General features: G+C 44.8%; 1 protein-coding gene and 1 long non-coding RNA gene across 3 annotated transcripts in view; one reads left to right on the forward strand and one right to left on the reverse strand.

Annotated features, from left to right (window-relative positions):
• Positions 1-14,925, reverse strand: part of ptprna (protein tyrosine phosphatase receptor type Na) — a 112,988-nt gene that overhangs the window by 41,247 nt on the left and 56,816 nt on the right. For both annotated transcript variants that reach the window (XM_052523150.1, XM_052523151.1), the window contains exon 13: positions 3,325-3,534. In XM_052523150.1, the coding sequence (XP_052379110.1) occupies positions 3,325-3,534 (210 nt within the window). The remainder of the gene's footprint in view (positions 1-3,324; positions 3,535-14,925) is intronic.
• Positions 10,567-11,196, forward strand: LOC127931198 (uncharacterized). Its single transcript, XR_008140294.1, has 3 exons — positions 10,567-10,781; positions 10,902-10,981; positions 11,022-11,196. It is a non-coding gene; the product is annotated as an uncharacterized LOC127931198 (long non-coding RNA).

The following is a 14,925-nucleotide window of genomic DNA, read 5'->3' on the forward strand; positions in this document are numbered from 1 at the left end:
TAGTCAGGTTTGTAGGCCTCCTTTCTCGCTTTTTCAGTTCTGCCCACAAATGTTCTATAGGATTGAGGTCAGGGCTTTGTGATGGCCACTCCAATACCTTGACATTGTTGTCCTTAAGCCATTTTGACACAGCTTTGGAAGTATGCTTGGGGTCAGTGTCCATTTGGAAGACCCATTTGCGACCAGGCTTTAACTTCCTGACTGATGTCTTGAATGTTGCTTCATAATATCCACATATTTTTTCCATCCTCATGATGCCATCTATTTTATGAAGTGCAACAGTCCCTAATGGTCACTCAAATGATGTCAATTAGCCTATCAGAAGCTTCTAAAGTCACGACATTGCCCTCTTTGGGGATAGTGAGTACCATCCCCCTCTCTCTCTCACCCCCTACCCAACAGGCTCTATTAGGCAGGTCATAAATTCCTTGAGGAGTTCTCTCCTCATGGCCGGAGTTTAAGAGAGAGAGTGAGTTTTCATAGAGAGAACAAAGGAATTTCTTCCACCTCACAGAACTTGAGAACTGAACAATATTCACGTTCTGGTGGAGTAGTCAGCTACGAACTGGTCCGTTTGGTACAATTTTGTGAAACTCATGAGAGACAATACAGCCACATTAACATAACTCTGTTTATACAAGAGTCTCAGTTATGAGACTCTTGCATATAATTGTTGTATAAAATGAATGAGTAAAGATTAAACTATTTGTGAAATGATGTTGTGTGATTTTTAAACTGTTTAATGAAAGCGAACCAAATTCCCTTTAAAGTTAACTAAGTCATTGGCCCACCCCATGAGCACAGACATTGATCTAGCATCATGGGACCTTTTTCTGCTCTTCCGAATATAGCTTATAGCTTACCTTGATAACTACGAGAGGGCTAAGGTTTCAGACCAGTACCTCATCACAGAGGGAATTAAGGTTTGAGTAGATTGCTGAATCTTTTAATCATACCACGTGGTTAAACTCTGAGACCATTGATCCGACAGAAGAAGAGCTACTCTTCAATACTAATTACTAGTCTGCAGCTAGAAATGATGTACCCGTGAATGCGAGGACCGACAACCGCTGAAACATCTATTCTATAACAACACTGCTGAATGTTACTCTGAACTATCCATTCTAACCACGGCAGAGAGGGCGGACAAACTCTCCAACAGAAACTAACATTCCAACAGAGATCACGACGACACACTGAGTGTAAATATATATATTGATTGCAATTATTCCAGAATGACTGAACTTTCATTTGCAAAGGATTAGCATTTCAGTTGTTTTAATTATTAACTTTGTATGGTCTTATCTTTCGCGCCCTTCTTAGTCCCTTTGTCTACCAAGCCGCCATACTGGTTTAGCCCACTAGGGCACATTCTGCTATCATTTCCTTGTAACTGTCACACCCTGACCTTAGTATTCTTTGTTTTCCTTGTTATTTTGTTTAGGTCAGGGTGTGACATGGGTGATGTATGTTTTTTTAAACTTGTCTAGGGGTTTTGCATGTTTATGGGGCTGTTTACTTTCTAGGTAGTTTGTATGTCTATGGTTGCCTAGATTGGTTCTCAATTAGAGGCAGCTGTCTATCGTTGTCTCTGATTGGGAACCATATTTAGGCAGCCATATTCTGTGGGTACTATGTGGGTGATTATCTATGTCTATGTTAGTTGTGTCAGCACAGTTTTCTTATTATAGCTTCAAGGTCGTTATTCATTTATTGTTCTGGTTCAGTTTACTTCATGTTCTTTCTTCAATAAAGAAGAATGTATACTAACCACGCTGCGTTTTGGTCCTCACCTTCTACTCCATACGACGATCGGGACAGTAACTATATCTACTGTTTAATTGTTTATGCATTTCTGTGATTATTTAGTTCTTAAATGATTTAAGACAATTGATGTATGGATGATTCATAGTGAAGACTAGGTTCGTGCAGATAACCAACAATTTACGACGTTTGGAATGAGACTTAACATGAGGTAATGAATAATTCATTAATTAGAAGACTAATTGATCAGATATTAAAATATGTGAAAGTTTTATTAGGAAAATTATAACGTAGGACTTTCTAATTAATTACATTTACATTTACATGATGAATTTAGTTTAATCACGTTATAATAATTACAGAGAATTTATTTTATAAAAATAAGTCTTAATTTTAATGATGCCAAAGACACGACACATCTATTTTTTGTGAAGTGCACCAGTCCCTCCTGCAGCAAAGCACCCCCACAACATGATGCTGCCACCCCCGTGCTTCACGGTTGGGATGGTGTTCTTCGGCTTTCAAGCGTCCCCCTTTTTCCTCCAAATATAATGATGGTCATTATGACCAAACAGTTCTATTTTTGTTTCATCAGACCAGGGGACATTTCTCCAAAAAGTACAATCTTTGTCCCCATGTGCAGTTGCAAACCGTAGTCTGGCTTTTTTTATGACGGTTTTGGAGCAGTGACTTCCTTGCTAAGCGGCCTTTCAGGTTATGTCGATATAGGACTCGTTTTACTGTAGATATAGATACTTTTGTACGTGTTTCCTCCAGCATCTTCACAAGGTCCTTTGCTGTTGTTCTGGGATTGATTTGCACTTTTCGCACCAAAGTACGTTCATCTCTAGGAGACAGAAGGCGTCTCCTTCCTGAGCGGTTTGACAGCTGAGCGGTATAATGGCTGCATGGTCCCATTGTGTTTATACTTATGTACTATTGTTTGTACAGATTTGTACATTTTTTTTGAGGTCTTGGCTGATTACTTTTGATTTTCCCATGATGTCAAGCAAGGAGGCACTGAGTTTGAAGGTAGGCCTTGAAATACATCCACAGGTACACCTCCAATTAACTAAAATTATGTCAATTAGCCTATCAGAAGCTTCTAAAGCCATGACATACTTTTCTGGAATTTTCCAAGCTGTTTAAAAGCACAGTCAACATAGTATATGTAAACTTCTGACCCACTGGAATTGTGATACAGTGAAATAAACAATTGTTGGAAAAATGACTTGTCATGCACAAAGTAGATGTCCTAACCGACTTGCCAAAACTATAGTTTGTTAACAAGAAATTTGTGGAGTGGTTGAAAAACGAGTTTTAAAGACTCCAACCAAAGTGTATGTAAACTTTCGATTTCAACTGTATATATATATATATAAGGCTCTAGCCTCGCCTACCCGTTAGTCAAAGTGTGTCTCGGGTTCCAAATGGCCCCCTATTCCCTATCTAGTGCACTACTTTTGACACATGGTCATAGCGCTCTGGTTTAAAAAGAAGTGTACTACATGTTGATTAGGGAGTGATTTGGGACACTCAGAAGTGTCTCCTCTCCCCTACCTGGTAGTCAAAGTGTGTCTCCGGTCCTCCCTCTGGTCCGAGGCCCAGTTTCCCTGAGGCCGGCTGCTGGGTGTGGTGTCTGAGACAGGCGATGGTCAACGCTACCACCACCACGCCGCCCACACACGCCATGGACACCAGTGTCAGTACCAGCCCACTGGAGCCCTCCCTCACCCGTGTGGCATGGGGCAGCCCATGACCCTCGCTCCTCTGTAGGGGGAGAGAGAGAAATAAAGAGGTTGAGATGGAGGAAGAGATGACAGAGGGGAGAGAGACGTAGGAGGAAGAGGGAGTAGGAGGAAGAGATGACAGAGAGGGGAGTGAGACGTAGGAGGAAGAGGGAGTAGGAGGAAGAGATGACAGAGAGGGGAGAGAGACGTAGGAGGAAGAGGGAGTAGGAGGAAGAGATGACAGAGAGGGGAGAGAGACGTAGGAGGAAGAGGGAGAGAGTAGGAGGGAGAGAGAGTAGGAGGAAGAGATGACAGAGAGGGGAGAGAGACAGAGATGAGAGAGAGTAGGAGGAAGAGATGACAGAGAGATGACAGAGAGGGGAGAGCGGCAGAGATGACAGAGAGGGGAGAGAGGCAGAGATGAGAGAGAGAGTAGGAGGAAGAGGAAGTGAGAGAGAGTAGGAGGAAGAGGAAGTGAGAGAGAGTAGGAGGAAGAGGAAGTGAGAGAGAGTAGGAGGAAAGAGGAAGTGAGAGAGAGTAGGAGGAAGAGGAAGTGAGAGAGAGAGTAGGAGGAAGAGGAAGTGAGAGAGAAAGGAAGGAGAAAGTAGGGAAAAGTTTATTATTATTTATGTCAACAAAGATACTTGTTTGTTTATCGAGATGATGTTTTAACAAGTTATTTGTCTTCAGAGTGTTGACTACAATGATGTTTAATACTTGTTTGTTAATTAATTGAGAATTTTAAGAAGTTAGTTGTCTTCAGAGATTTGACTATAATGATGTCTGTCTCTTCCACACTCGTAATGACAATGACAAATGACAGCGAGAGACAGCTGTGAACTACCAGCTGTGGAACAGGGAAGGGACTCAGGGGGTATGCTAATTTGGTATAGAGCAGACCTAACTAACTCTATTAAATTAATCAAAACAGGATATTTAACATTTGTCAAAAAATGCAAAAAATGTCCTCCCGTGTTCTACCTATATCCCCCCACTAGAGCTAAGGATGATGTTAGAGGGTTTAAATATTTATTTAACTAGGCAAGTAATTTAAGAACACATTCTAAAACCCAAACCCTCCCCTCCCAGCTGGTTGTGATACAGCCCGGGATCAAACCAGGGTCTGTTGTGACGTTTGTGGGTCTAATGTTACTGGGTGTAATGTTACTGGGTGTAATGTTACTGGGTGTAATGTTACTGGGTCTAATGTTACTGGGTGTAATGTTACTGGGTCTAATGTTACTGGGTGTAATGTTACTGGGTGTAATGTTACTGGGTGTAATGTTACTGGGTGTAATGTTACTGGGTGTAATGTTACTGGGTGTAATGTTACTGGGTGTAATGTTACTGGGTCTAATGTTACTGGGTGTAATGTTACTGGGTGTAATGTTACTGGGTGTAATGTTACTGGGTGTAATGTTACTGGGTGTAATGTTACTGGGTGTAATGTTACTGGGTCTAATGTTACTGGGTGTAATGTTACTGGGTGTAATGTTACTGGGTGTAATGTTACTGGGTCTAATGTTACTGGGTGTAATGTTACTGGGTGTAATGTTACTGGGTGTAATGTTACTGGGTGTAATGTTACTGGGTGTAATGTTACTGGGTGTAATGTTACTGGGTGTAATGTTACTGGGTGTAATGTTACTGGGTGTAATGTTACTGGGTGTAATGTTACTGGGTGTAATGTTACTGGGTGTAATGTTACTGGGTCTAATGTTACTGGGTGTAATGTTACTGGGTGTAATGTTACTGGGTGTAATGTTACTGGGTCTAATGTTACTGGGTGTAATGTTACTGGGTGTAATGTTACTGGGTGTAATGTTACTGGGTGTAATGTTACTGGGTCTAATGTTACTGGGTGTAATGTTACTGGGTGTAATGTTACTGGGTCTAATGTTACTGGGTGTAATGTTACTGGGTGTAATGTTACTGGGTCTAATGTTACTGGGTGTAATGTTACTGGGTGTAATGTTACTGGGTGTAATGTTACTGGGTGTAATGTTACTGGGTGTAATGTTACTGGGTCTAATGTTACTGGGTCTAATGTTACTGGGTGTAATGTTACTGGGTCTAATGTTACTGGGTGTAATGTTACTGGGTCTAATGTTACTGGGTGTAATGTTACTGGGTGTAATGTTACTGGGTCTAATGTTACTGGGTGTAATGTTACTGGGTCTAATGTTACTGGGTGTAATGTTACTGGGTGTAATGTTACTGGGTCTAATGTTACTGGGTCTAATGTTACTGGGTGTAATGTTACTGGGTGTAATGTTACTGGGTGTAATGTTACTGTTCATTATTTGATTGCTTATTTCACTGTTTGTTTATTGTCTATTTGTCACAAGCTGTTTATTCTCCATGTTGGTAGGGTCGGAGTGTGATTTAGGGTGGGTTAACCGGGGTTATCTAGGGGAATTGTATATCTATATTGGTAGGGTCGGAGTGTGATTTAGGGTGGGTTAACCGGGGTTATCTAGGGGAATTGTATATCTATATTGGTAGGGTCGGAGTGTGATTTAGGGTGGGTTAACCGGGGTTATCTAGGGGAATTGTATATCTATGTTGGTAGGGTCGGAGTGTGATTTAGGGTGGGTTATCTAGGGGAATTGTATATCTATGTTGGTAGGGTCGGAGTGTGATTTAGGGTGGGTTATCTAGGGGAATTGTATATCTATGTTGGTAGGGTCGGAGTGTGATTTAGGGTGGGTTATCTAGGGGAATTGTATATCTATGTTGGTAGGGTCGGAGTGTGATTTAGGGTGGGTTATCTAGGGGAATTGTATATCTATGTTGGTAGGGTCGGAGTGTGATTTAGGGTGGGTTATCTAGGGGAATTGTATATCTATGTTGGTAGGGTCGGGGTGTGATTTAGGGTGGGTTAACCGGGGTTATCTAGGGGAATTGTATATCTATGTTGGTAGGGTCGGGGTGTGATTTAGGGTGGGTTAACCGGGGTTATCTAGGGGAATTGTATGTCTATATTGGTAGGGTCGGAGTGTGATTTAGGGTGGGTTAACCGGGGTTATCTAGGGGAATTGTATATCTATGTTGGTAGGGTCGGAGTGTGATTTAGGGTGGGTTAACCGGGGTTATCTAGGGGAATTGTATATCTATATTGGTAGGGTCGGAGTGTGATTTAGGGTGGGTTAACCGGGGTTATCTAGGGGAATTGTATATCTATGTTGGTAGGGTCGGAGTGTGATTTAGGGTGGGTTATCTAGGGAATTGTATATCTATGTTGGTAGGGTCGGAGTGTGATTTAGGTGGGTTATCTAGGGAATTGTATATCTATGTTGGTAGGGTCGGAGTGTGATTTAGGGTGGGTTATCTAGGGGAATTGTATATCTATGTTGGTAGGGTCGGAGTGTGATTTAGGGTGGGTTATCTAGGGGAATTGTATATCTATGTTGGTAGGGTCGGAGTGTGATTTAGGGTGGGTTATCTAGGGGAATTGTATATCTATGTTGGTAGGGTCGGGGTGTGATTTAGGGTGGGTTAACCGGGGTTATCTAGGGGAATTGTATATCTATGTTGGTAGGGTCGGAGTGTGATTTAGGGTGGGTTAACCGGGGTTATCTAGGGGAATTGTATATCTATGTTGGTAGGGTCGGGGTGTGATTTAGGGTGGGTTAACCGGGGTTATCTAGGGGAATTGTATATCTATGTTGGTAGGGTCGGGGTGTGATTTAGGGTGGGTTAACCGGGGTTATCTAGGGGAATTGTATGTCTATATTGGTAGGGTCGGAGTGTGATTTAGGGTGGGTTAACCGGGGTTATCTAGGGGAATTGTATATCTATGTTGGTAGGGTCGGAGTGTGATTTAGGGTGGGTTAACCGGGGTTATCTAGGGGAATTGTATATCTATGTTGGTAGGGTCGGGGTGTGATTTAGGGTGGGTTAACCGGGGTTATCTAGGGGAATTGTATATCTATGTTGGTAGGGTCGGAGTGTGATTTAGGGTGGGTTATCTAGGGGAATTGTATATCTATGTTGGTAGGGTCGGAGTGTGATTTAGGGTGGGTTATCTAGGGGAATTGTATATCTATGTTGGTAGGGTCGGAGTGTGATTTAGGGTGGGTTATCTAGGGGAATTGTATATCTATGTTGGTAGGGTCGGGGTGTGATTTAGGGTGGGTTAACCGGGGTTATCTAGGGGAATTGTATATCTATATTGGTAGGGTCGGGGTGTGATTTAGGGTGGGTTAACCGGGGTTATCTAGGGGAATTGTATATCTGTGTTGGTAGGGTCGGGGTGTGATTTAGGGTGGGTTAACCGGGGTTATCTAGGGGAATTGTATATCTATATTGGTAGGGTCGGGGTGTGATTTAGGGTGGGTTAACCGGGGTTATCTAGGGGAATTGTATATCTATGTTGGTAGGGTCGGGGTGTGATTTAGGGTGGGTTAACCGGGGTTATCTAGGGGAATTGTATATCTATGTTGGTAGGGTCGGGGTGTGATTTAGGGTGGGTTAACCGGGGTTATCTAGGGGAATTGTATATCTATATTGGTAGGGTCGGGGTGTGATTTAGGGTGGGTTAACCGGGGTTATCTAGGGGAATTGTATATCTATGTTGGTAGGGTCGGGGTGTGATTTAGGGTGGGTTAACCGGGGTTATCTAGGGGAATTGTATATCTATGTTGGTAGGGTCGGAGTGTGATTTAGGGTGGGTTATCCGGGGTTATCTAGGGGAATTGTATATCTATGTTGGTAGGGTCGGAGTGTGATTTAGGGTGGGTTAACCGGGGTTATCTAGGGGAATTGTATATCTATATTGGTAGGGTCGGGGTGTGATTTAGGGTGGGTTAACCGGGGTTATCTAGGGAATTGTATATCTATGTTGTTTGGGTCGGGGTGTGATTTAGGTGGGTTAACCGGGGTTATCTAGGGAATTGTATATCTATGTTGGTAGGGTCGGGGTGTGATTTAGGGTGGGTTAACCGGGGTTATCTAGGGAATTGTATATCTATGTTGGTAGGGTCGGGGTGTGATTTAGGTGGGTTAACCGGGGTTATCTAGGGAATTGTATATCTATGTTGGTAGGGTCAGGGTGTGATTTAGGGTGGGTTAACCGGGGTTATCTAGGGGAATTGTATATCTATGTTGGTAGGGTCGGGGTGTGATTTAGGGTGGGTTAACCGGGGTTATCTAGGGGAATTGTATATCTATATTGGTAGGGTCAGGGTGTGATTTAGGGTGGGTTAACCGGGGTTATCTAGGGGAATTGTATATCTATATTGGTAGGGTCGGGGTGTGATTTAGGGTGGGTTAACCGGGGTTATCTAGGGGAATTGTATATCTATGTTGGTAGGGTCGGGGTGTGATTTAGGGTGGGTTATCTAGGGGAATTGTATATCTATGTTGGTAGGGTCGGGGTGTGATTTAGGGTGGGTTATCTAGGGGAATTGTACCCTGTCACCACCCACCTGTCACCACAGTAACCACCCACCTGTCACCACAGTAACCACCCACTTGTCACCACAGTAACCACCCACCTGACACCACAGCAACCACCCACCTGTCACCACAGTAACCACCCACCTGACACCACAGTAACCACCCACAGTAACCACCCACCTGTCACCACAGTAACCACCCACCTGACACCACAGTAACCACCCACCTGTCACCACAGTAACCACCCACCTGTCACCACAGTAACCACCCACCTGACACCACAGTAACCACCCACCTGTCACCACAGTAACCACCCACCTGTCACCACTAGCTGAGGCAGATAACACAGGCCACTGGCCGTACAGACTGTGTAACGACTAAAAGGACTGCGACGGTTAGTTAGGGTAGAGACACTGTTGTTTCCAAACACCATCTCCGACGTTCTTTATTACTGTCATTTGATTGCCTTCTGCCGAGCTCGTACCGTAAAGTATGAACATAATAAATGTGAAGACAGTATTATTATTATATTTATTGGTGGCGTTTCATGGTGGCGTTTCCTGATAAACATTTAAAGGACATCTGGAAATGTCACGGTCAATGTTGTTATTTCTAAAGCCAACCACCATAATAGACTAATAAAAATGATAGAATTAACATGGTAAGAAACATGATTAAATTGTTAATTAATATACCTATTATAGAAACGGTTCAGACTCTTTCTGTAGCCAATAAGCACTTTAATTGAAGTCGTTTGATTCGATCAGCATAATGCATTCATCTCTTCAGTAGGTCCTATGACTGAGTGTAGTCTGGCCCAGGAGTGTGAAGGTGAACGGAAAGGCACTGGAGCAACGAACCGCCCTTGTTGTCTCTGCCTGGCAGGTTCCCCTCTCTCCATTGGGATTCTCCGCCTCTGACCCTATTACGGGGGCTGAGTCACTGGATTACTGGTGCTCTTCCATGTATGCACACATGACTGTAAGTCGCTTTGGATAAAAGCGTCTGCTAAATGGCATATATCTTTCATGCCGTCCCTAGGAGGGGTGCATCACTTGTCTCAGCCTCCGGTATTTATGCTGTAGTAGTTTATGTGTCGGGCGGCTAGGGTTAGTCTGTTTTATCTGGTGTAATTCTCCTGTCTTATCTGGTGTCCTGTGTGAATCTAAGTGTGCTCTCTCTAATTCTCTCTCTCTCCTTTTCTGTTTCTTTCTCTCTCTCTCGGAGTACCTGAGCCCTAGGATTCTTCCGACACAGCAAGAAGAGGACTGGCCACCCCTCATAGCCTGGTTCCTCTCCATGTTTCTAATCTCCACCCCTCATAGCCTGGTTCCTCTCTAGGTTTATAATCTCCACCCCTCATAGCCTGGTTCCTCTCTAGGTTTATAATCTCCACCCCCCATATTCTGGTTCCTCTCTAGGTTTATAATCTCCACCCCTCATAGCCTGGTTCCTCTCTAGGTTTATAATCTCCACCCCTCATAGCCTGGTCCCTCTAGGTTTATAATCTCCACCCTCATAGCCTGGTTCCTCTCTTAGGTTTATAATCTCCACCCCTCATAGCCTGGTTCCTCTCTAGGTTTATAATCTCCACCCGGCACAGCCAGAAGAGGACTGACCACCCCAAATAGCCAGGTTCCTCTCTAGGTTTCTAATCTCCACCCCACATGGCCTGGTTCCTCTCTAGGTTTCTAATCTCCACCCCTCATAGCCTGGTTCCTCTCTAGGTTTCTAATCTCCACCCCTCATAGCCTGGTTCCTCTCTAGGTTTCTAATCTCCACCCCTCATAGCCACGTCCCTCTCTAGGTTTAAAATCTCCACCCCTCATAGCCTGGTTCCTCTCTCGGTTTATAATCTCCACCCCTCATAGCCTGGTTCCTCTCTAGGTTTATAATCTCCACCCCACATAGCCTGGTTCCTCTCTAGGTTTATAATCTCTACCCCTCATAGCCTGGTTCCTCTCTAGGTTTATAATCTCCAGCCCTCATAGCCTGGTTTCTCTCTAGGTTTATAATCTCCACCCCTCATAGCCTGGTTCCTCTCTAGGTTTATAATCTCCACCCCTCATAGCCTGGTTCCTCTCTAGGTTTATAATCTCCACCCCTCATAGCCTGGTTTCTCTCTAGGTTTATAATCTCCACCCCTCATAGCCTGGTTCCTCTCTAGGTTTATAATCTCCACCCCTCATAGCCTGGTTCCTCTCTAGGTTTATAATCTCCACCCCTCATAGCCTGGTTCCTCTCTAGGTTTATAATCTCCACCCCTCATAGCCTGGTTCCTCTCTATGTTTCTAATCTCCACCCCTCATTGCCTGGTTCCTCTCTAGGTTTATAATCTCCACCCCTCATAGCCCCACAGTGTCTCCTGTCCCCTCCTGTCTCAGCCTCCAGTATTTATGCTGCAGTAGTTTGTGTCGGGGGGCTAGGGTCAGTTTGTTATATCTGGAGTACTTCTCCTGTCCTATTCGGTGTCCTGTGTGAATCTAAGTGTGCGTTCTCTAATTCTCTCCTTCTTTCTTTCTCTCTCTCGGAGGACCTGAGCCCTAGGACCATGCCCCAGGACTACCTGACATGATGACTCCTTGCTGTCCCCAGTCCACCTGGCCATGCTGCTGCTCCAGTTTCAACTGACCTGAGCCCTAGGACCATGCCCCAGGACTACCTGACATGATGACTCCTTGCTGTCCCCAGTCCACCTGGCCATGCTGCTGCTCCAGTTTCAACTGTTCTGCCTTACTATTATTCGACCATGCTGGTCATTTATGAACATTTGAACATCTTGGCCATGTTCTGTTATAATCTCCACCCGGCACAGCCAGAAGAGGACGGGCCACCCCACATATGCTCTCTCTAATTCTCTCTTTCTTTCTCTCTCTCGGAGGACCTGAGCCCTAGGACCGTGCCCCAGGACTACCTGACATGATGACTCCTTGCTGTCCCCGTTCCACCTGACTGTGCTGCTGCTCCAGTTTCAACTGTTCTGCCTTGTTATTATTCGACCATGCTGGTAATTTATGAACATTTGAACATCTTGGCCATGTTCTGTTATAATCTCCACCCGGCACAGCCAGAAGAGGACTGGCCACCCCACATAGCCTGGTTCCTCTCTAGGTTTCTTCCTAGGTTTTGGCCTTTCTAGGGAGTTTTTCCTAGCCACCGTGCTTCTACACCTGCATTGCTTGCTGTTTGGGATTTTAGGCTGGGTTTCTGTACAGCACTTTGAGATATCAGCTGATGTACGAAGGGCTATATAAATACATTTGATTGATTGATTCATAAAACAAGCACTGTATAATGCACATTTTGATTGGAAATGAACTATATCAGGTTGAAATTATAAAGGTGCATTAACGAATAAGGCTTAAAAAGTTAGACAATTCATTATTATTATCGTTACTATTATTTTATTAATATTAGGTCATGTTATTGGTATTTACTATTATTTTATTTCTATTAGGCCATGTTATTAGTATTTAATATTATTTTATTAATATTAGGCCATGTTATTAGTATTTAATATTATTTTATTAATATTTGGCCATGTTATTGGTATTTCATATTATTTTATTAATATTAGGCCATGTTATTAGTATTTACAATTATTTTATTAATATTAGGCCATGTTATTAGTATTTACTGTTATTTTATTAATATTAGGCCATGTTATTAGTATTTACTGTTATTTTATTAATATTAGGCCATGTTATTGGTATTTAATGTTATTTTATTAATATTAGGCCATGTTATTAGTATTTAATATTATTTTATTAACATTAGGCCATCCTCTCTTTATGACAGCCTACATTGCTGTCATTGCTGTCATTGTGTCCTTCTGTGGCTCAGTTGGTAGAGCATGGCGCTTGTAACGCCAGGGTAGTGGGTTCGATTCCCAGGACCACCCATACGTAGAATGTATGCACACATGACTGTAAATCGCTTTGGATAAAAGCGTCAGCTAAATGGCATATATTATTATTATTATATATTATTGCTTTCTTTTGTATGCTGATAATGTGACGTTTCTGCCTCCTGTCCTGCAGATACAGGCAACGAGGACCAAAATGTCTCTTTTTACAAAAATAATTTAACAATAGTAGGAAGCTGCTATATCTTCTAACATAAAGCCTATTTCTGAATTATACAATAGCGTTACACATTACTAACTGGAAAGTGGACTTTTCCTACTATACCAACAAGGACAAATAAAGCTTAGGATCATTAGGATCAGCCGCTCCATCTCTCAACCGCTCCATCTCTCAACCGCTCCATCTCTCAACCGCTCCATCTCTCAACCGCTCCATCTCTCAGCCGCTCCATCTCTCAGCCGCTCCATCTCTCAACCGCTCCATCTCTCAACCGCTCCATCTCTCAACCGCTCCATCTCTCAGCCGCTCCATCTCTCAACCGCTCCATCTCTCAACCGCTCCATCTCTCCAGGATCAACCGCTCCATCTCTCAACCGCTCCATCTGTCCAGGATCAACCGCTCCATCTCTCCAGGATCAACCGCTCCATCTCTCCAGGATCAACCGCTCCATCTCTCCAGGATCAACCGCTCCATCTCTCCAGGATCAACCGCTCCATCTCTCCAGGATCAACCGCTCCATCTCTCCAGGATCAGCCGCTCCATCTCTCAACCGCTCCATCTCTCAACCGCTCCATCTCTCAACCGCTCCATCTCTCCAGGATCAACCGCTCCATCTCTCAACCGCTCCATCTCTCAGCCGCTCCATCTCTCAACCGCTCCATCTCTCAACCGCTCCATCTCTCAACCGATCCATCTCTCAGCCGCTCCATCTCTCAACCGCTCCATCTCTCAACCGCTCCATCTCTCCAGGATCAACCGCTCCATCTCTCCAGGATCATCCGCTCCATCTCTCCAGGATCAGCCGCTCCATCTCTCAACCGCTCCATCTCTCAACCGCTCCATCTCTCAACCGCTCCATCTCTCAACCGCTCCATCTCTCCAGGATCAACCGCTCCATCTCTCCAGGATCATCCGCTCCATCTCTCCAGGATCAGCCGCTCCATCTCTCAACCGCTCCATCTCTCAACCGCTCCATCTCTCCAGGATCAACCGCTCCATCTCTCCAGGATCAGCCGCTCCATCTCTCAACCGCTCCATCTCTCAACCGCTCCATCTCTCAACCGCTCCATCTCTCCAGGATCAACCGCTCCATCTCTCCAGGATCAACCGCTCCATCTCTCCAGGATCATCCGCTCCATCTCTCCAGGATCAACCGCTCCATCTCTCCAGGATCAACCGCTCCATCTCTCCAGGATCAACCGCTCCATCTCTCAACCGCTCCATCTCTCAACCGCTCCATCTCTCAACCGCTCCATCTCTCAGCCGCTCCATCTCTCAACCGCTCCATCTCTCAACCGCTCCATCTCTCCAGGATCAACCGCTCCATCTCTCCAGGATCATCCGCTCCATCTCTCCAGGATCAGCCGCTCCATCTCTCAACCGCTCCATCTCTCAACCGCTCCATCTCTCAACCGCTCCATCTCTCAACCGCTCCATCTCTCAACCGCTCCATCTCTCCAGGATCAACCGCTCCATCTCTCCAGGATCAACCGCTCCATCTCTCCAGGATCAGCCGCTCCATCTCTCAACCGCTCCATCTCTCAACCGCTCCATCTCTCCAGGATCAACCGCTCCATCTCTCCAGGATCAGCCGCTCCATCTCTCAACCGCTCCATCTCTCAACCGCTCCATCTCTCAACCGCTCCATCTCTCAACCGCTCCATCTCTCAACCGCTCCATCTCTCCAGGATCAACCGCTCCATCTCTCCAGGATCAGCCGCTCCATCTCTCAACCGCTCCATCTCTCAACCGCTCCAACTCTCAACCGCTCCATCTCTCAACCGCTCCATCTCTCAACCGCTCCATCTCTCAACCGCTCCATCTCTCCAGGATCAACCGCTCCATCTCTCAACCGCTCCATCTCTCAACCGCTCCATCTCTCAACCGCTCCATCTCTCAACCGCTCCATCTCTCAACCGCTCCATCTCTCCAGGATCATCCGCTC

This window comes from Oncorhynchus keta, chromosome 7, assembly GCF_023373465.1.
Source record: "Oncorhynchus keta strain PuntledgeMale-10-30-2019 chromosome 7, Oket_V2, whole genome shotgun sequence".
In the NCBI taxonomy this organism is placed as follows: domain Eukaryota; kingdom Metazoa; phylum Chordata; class Actinopteri; order Salmoniformes; family Salmonidae; genus Oncorhynchus; species Oncorhynchus keta.